This window comes from Halyomorpha halys, unplaced genomic scaffold (assembly GCF_000696795.3).
Source record: "Halyomorpha halys isolate HHAL.00 unplaced genomic scaffold, Hhal_1.1 Scaffold837.1, whole genome shotgun sequence".
Lineage (NCBI taxonomy): Eukaryota > Metazoa > Arthropoda > Insecta > Hemiptera > Pentatomidae > Halyomorpha > Halyomorpha halys.
In genome coordinates, this window is record NW_027104749.1 from 125,103 (window position 1) to 130,900 (window position 5,798).

Sequence of the window (5,798 nt, forward strand, 5' to 3'; positions counted from 1 at the left end):
GTTTCTAACCTTGCATCCTCTTCCATTCCTGACAACCCTCCGAGGCACCTAAAAAGAAAATGGCCACGAGACCTGATAGTGTAAAATAGAGGTCAATAGAGTGCTACCTATGGGTTCTCTACACGCCTGTATCACTCCATTATAACTGAGATCAAATTTACTGAATGGAAGTTGTAAAGTTCAAAAAATATATTTAAAATTTTGTTATTGCTTGTGTTCTATTTGGCACAAGACACTCCCTCCCTTAGCTTAAACATAGATAGGATACAAATTATAACCTTTAATTCTTAATTAACTGAACATGTTTTCAAATATACTCTGACACTAGAACATCATCTTCATTTACACCTTACATATCTTAAACATGAGACTTCAACTATCACTAAATTTATTCTTTATGTTCTACTATCATAGAAAAATTAATCGTTTCAAATTCTATACAGATTACTATTAATATTGGAATTTAGAAATACTTACTTGCATTCGCAGCAGCAACCGTAACCAGGTTCCAAACCTTCCCTCATTGTCAGTTCCCTAAATGCTTCTTCGACAGCTTCCTCGGCACCATTCTTCGGTGGCACTGCTCTGACGGGAGGTCCATGGTCCATGTAGCTCTCCTCCTTGAAGATCTCTTCGAAATTATTATCATAGAAGCCACTGGGGGTAGCCACCCTGTACTCCCTCCTCCAGGCTGACTCCATGTTCTCGTATGGAGTGCCAACCCTCGTCACTTTCTCGTAAGTAGTGGTCGTGAAACGCCTGTTGGCTGCATCACTCTCAATGGAGACGTCTCTATCAATTATTGAACCCACAGTGGGGGAATAGTACTCGTTCGGCATTTCCCTCATGACTGATTTCTCTCGAGTTTCCTTCCTCCCAGCGCTGTCTTCTGGCTGCAATGATTTCGAACGCGTTGCATCAGCCCTGACTTTGTTGATGAAGTCTGATGGTTTCTTCAATTTTGAATGCATTGAAGGAGAGAGTCGCTCAGAAACCAAGTCTTGAGCATTCTTCACACAACTGATGATGGGTACCGAAGTGGCACGTTCGAAAAATTCGCGATTCGCGGTAAAATCTGAGGTTTCTGAGCTTTTTATTAAATTTGTATGTTCACTTTTAACCTTCGTGTTTTCTTCAATTACTTTCTCTTCTTCTTGGAGAGATTCTGTAAACTTGCTCTCCGTTGAAGAGTATTCGTCGACAGTGGTATGGGCAGAGGAATCCTTGGGCGTGTTGTAAAATGGATTAGTTGGAGATGGATTGAAAAACGGATTGCTCGGGCTATTATTTCTGATATTTTGAGATTGGTAATTGTGGAAGGGATTGGTAGTTTTGAGATTCTCGGGTTCACACGACTTGGACCTTACATCTTCTACTTTCCCCTCGCCATTCCTCTCTCCACCGTCTGACTTGGAACCTGGAGAATCAGTTCCCATCCGCCCCTTACTGCAATTTTCCCAAAACTGCCTTTTCTCCTCTCTGGGGTCAATTTTCTTCTGCTGGTTACTGATATTGTTTAGTTGGCTAAATATAGAACTCGTACTGACAAAGCTGCCTCCAGGCGATTTCCAAAATTTTGCATTTGCGATTGCAGACTTGAGATCTTTCGGAGGATCTGTCCAGAAACTGCTTGACATCTTTTTCTTTTCCTCCATTTCCACCAATTCTTTTCTTAACGTTTCTTCTCTTATATTGTTAGTAGAGCTCAAGTGTTCTTCCTCTTTACAGTACTTTTTCTCTTGGCTTGAAAAATGTTCTTTTGTCTTTACCTCGAATAAATCATTTCTTTTTTGTGTTTCATCATTATATGGTTTTGCTTTGAAAACGCCGGTTTTTGTATTACTTTGTTCCTCATCTTTTTTGTTATTATGATCATGTTTCTGCTCCTTCCTGGTAGTTTGCGATGATAGTTCATAATAGTTATAATCTCCAGTTGTTTCGGTTTGACTCTTCTTTTCCTCCCTGGAAGAAATTTCTTCTGTTTTTTCCTCTTTCCTCGTGAATGAAGAATACAAATTTCTGCGACTACCACCAACATATCTCTTCAATAATACCATTGAAAGTCGATTAGAAGGACTTTTTAGAATCTCGTTCATTTCTTCTTGTGTTAGCCTGTTGGCTTCCATTCCCTCCAACTCTATCACCCTGTCTCCAGGTTCCAACAACTCTGCAGCCACACATCTTGTATCGACCTGTGAACAGAGAGGTAATAATAGTATAACATAAATTATATAATAAACATCTTTCGTAACATAATGGATTATAAAATGACTATAATTTTTATTTCAATAATAAACCCAAATTTATTAAACCAATTGTAAAAAAATATTATTTGACAAGTCGAGATTTGCTTCAAGTTCTTTTGTGTGTTTGATTCAATTTTTTTTAATTGTTTTTTTTTTATAACAAATTATATTTCATTAAATTTTTAATTATCCCGTTTGTATGATACTCACTATTATCTCCTCAGATCCAAACGAATAAACCAAATAACGAATCCAATTTACAAGACTGCTAATTGTATCAAAAGCATTGACTAGATCTTGCCAAATGTAATTGACTATTTCGGTCGTACTCTCACAATGAGCAGCAGCCTAACCTCGTTCCGTCTATGTTTAGTTTCTCTAATCCTTTAGCTTTCTTCTGTCTGGCTCGCTCTTCTAGTATATTGTATCAAAATTTCTCTAACTGATATTGATACAACTGATTCACTAATCAATCGTTTGTCCATTAGATCATTATTTGTGAAATATATTTCAATAGTATCTTATTGAGAACCAAACTACCTGAAGTTGAATTATCCATTTTTTCTTTATAAATTAAAATATACATATATATTTGTTAGTTAAGATCTAGTAGTATACTGCGCTCACCCTATGAATTGACTTCAGGCAGGAACGGCAGTTACTCCTCAATTTTATAAAAATAATAATATCTTTAGAAATGAAAATTGAACCATTCCATTTTATGACTTTTTTGTTTATAACCTGTTCAATCCACTATGAATAATATTGTTCTTGCCAAAAACCTCTTTAGAATTAACGTATATTTTTGGCTCTTAAATTGAAATACCTAAATAAGGCGGTGGCAAAATTTTCCTCCACCCCGGTTTGATGTCATCCATGCTACGCCACTGTCTATCTTTCTAGTTAAAAATCAATTGCAACTAGTGGGAAGGTTGAGATTTTTTCCATGGGTCCGCCACGAAATAAAAGTCAACAACACCGATTTCGAAATTGTACCGCTTGTGCTCGGAAGGTTAGGGCTCTGTATCCGCTGACTACACTCACTTACCTGTACAAACACGCTATATATTATTGGCATACACTTGAAAACGCATGTTAAAACCTTATACAAATATATTAATATTATTATTTCTAAAATAGTTTTCTTTTCAACAATATATAATACGTCTATATTAGTGCTTTTATTATTGAAAAGTTATTTTCAACCAGGAAATAGGATTTTTTCTCTTATCTCGTTAAGTTCATAATAAAATCCTTTCATAGTTTATATTTACCCATTTTTCACTACTAGCAAAAATTTTAAATGGTTAATTATTTAAAACAAATAAAATTAAAGGTAGTTTAGAAGAAGCCATTTTGAAAGTTCGGGATTTAAGCCCTATCAGACTATTTCAATGAGGATAAGATCAGAAATAAAAGACTATTTAATCGTATATTGAGGGCTGTCCTTAGCTCAGATGGTTAGGCCTAGGTCTATCGTTCTGAGACATGCGGGTGGCGGTTCGAATCCGCCCTGGGGCGTTGACTTTTTTCATCAAGTGGCGGTCCCACACCATTGTTAGAATAGGTTGGTCACCTGTAAATAACTAGGCAAACATCACCTTCGCTGTGGATTGCCTTAAAAAAAAAATGTACATTGATAAACCGAATGTAATCAAAAGACGTTTTTGAGAAAATCGAAAACATGTTAAAAATTGATTCTATAAAGTAGATTTTATCGAAAAATTTACTGTCCCACCCTAAGAATATGCCTGCCTTAAATATGAAATTTCTGTTTTGTAGTTTTTAGTTTTCGAACTAGGCTGATCACAAACAGACCATTAAGCTAGATTTGGTTATTTGGACTCAAGACACCTCAAAATGTGTATTTCGGTTAAAAACTCAAATTCGAAATTTAGTACGATTGCGATACTTTCTCTTACTACCAGTATATATTTAATATATACAGTAATTGGAGGAAATAAAATAACTGTTAACGTTCTGCTCTTAACAATTTATGTAATGCTCTCAAAACTCTTATAAAATCAAAATTGAAAATGCTAAGAATGGTTTTATGGAGTTAACCATCAATGGAGTTAGTTTTTAATTTTTTTTTTCTGTATATTTAAAATTATTTATGCAATTTTAATATAAGTTTATACGTGTGGCCACACTATTTTTTTGCCAATGTATGTTATTGTAAAATTAAAATTTCCCTTGCAATTGTTCTAAAGGGACTTAGTCCCAGAATAATTAGCTTTTTTTTTTTTTTTTATCAAATCAACTAAAAGATTCATATATATTTTAAGTGGTAATCAAACTATTAATTATTTAATTACTTTCTATAACAACAATATTGTTGTGATAATAGTATATAATTTATTTACTTTATTTAAATATATTTTTTCTGCTATGTTCTTATGTTAATTATCAAATCCTTTCATATTTTGTATTTATTTTTTTTATTACTAATAAAAATGCGAGATGGTAAATTATTTTAAATTAGAGGAAATATTTTTAAAAATTTTCCATAAAAGGCCTGTCAGGATATTTCAATGAGATAAATCTTATATAATATTAAATACTACTCACTTATATTTTTATTCATGTTTGATCGAAATCTATAGAGTCGTTTGAGAACATTCTAAAAAAAGTGTAAAACCATAAAGTGGCGCTTCTGGTGTCCTGGTTTTAACGAAAAAGTTGCTACAACATCCCAAACACACACTTGTCTTAAATATGTAGTTTCAGTTTTGTACGAGCTTTTATTTTTGAGCGAGGCTATTCACATACACATAGACCATTAGCAAACACTTGGTCATTTGGACACAAAGGAGATAGTACAAGAGTCCAAGAGGAGAAAAAAGAGCCCAAGAGGAGAAAAAAGAGCCCAAGAGGAGAAAAAAGACAGTTACTTCACCCTAATTTTTGATTACTTTAAGGAAAACTATGTATAATTAGTAGTCTAAATTGGTGAATTTACCAAGTATAGGAAGGGGGAGAGAATGGTGGGTGGCTGTTTCAAAACGTTAAAAAAAAAAATTCATTCTGAGCTCTGAATCTTATCTGAATCTGAATCCCTAATAAAGCTGTTTTAGTACGTTCAATAGTTCCCGAGATATAGCTTATTAAAAAGCAACTTTTCATAAAAAAAAAATGCACTGAAAAATTAATAATTAGTGTATTTATTTGAGAAATCTATATCTCAGGAACCATATGATGATAAATCATATAGAGAAATATTTACAGTTAGATAACACAGCAATATTGGCTTCCTCGTGAATCGGTGTACGCCAACGTATGTTTAATGATGAGTCATATAGTCATTCATTAACTCTATGGTCTGGTTGCTATGGATAAGGCCATTAAATACGTAAATTCGCAGGCGTATACACATTACTTGACTCACAAGCTCATGAGTCATGAGTGACATCACACTCATTTGGTTATTCATATTTTGCTTGTTATTGTTTTTGTTTATTTCCCTCAGTAAACATATAATACGCGAGTTCCTTTTTTCACACATACTTATTGAAATATAGTATAATATATCTATTAGTGTATATATACATA

The 5,798-nt window shown here is 33.8% G+C and overlaps 1 protein-coding gene across 1 annotated transcript in view; it reads right to left on the reverse strand.

The window, feature by feature from the left end:
• Nucleotides 1–473: 473 nt before the first annotated feature.
• Nucleotides 474–5,798, reverse strand: part of LOC136795201 (uncharacterized) — a 9,010-nt gene continuing 3,685 nt past the window's right edge. The window contains exon 2 of the mRNA XM_067045003.1: nucleotides 474–2,192. Within this exon, the coding sequence (XP_066901104.1) occupies nucleotides 474–2,192 (1,719 nt within the window). The remainder of the gene's footprint in view (nucleotides 2,193–5,798) is intronic.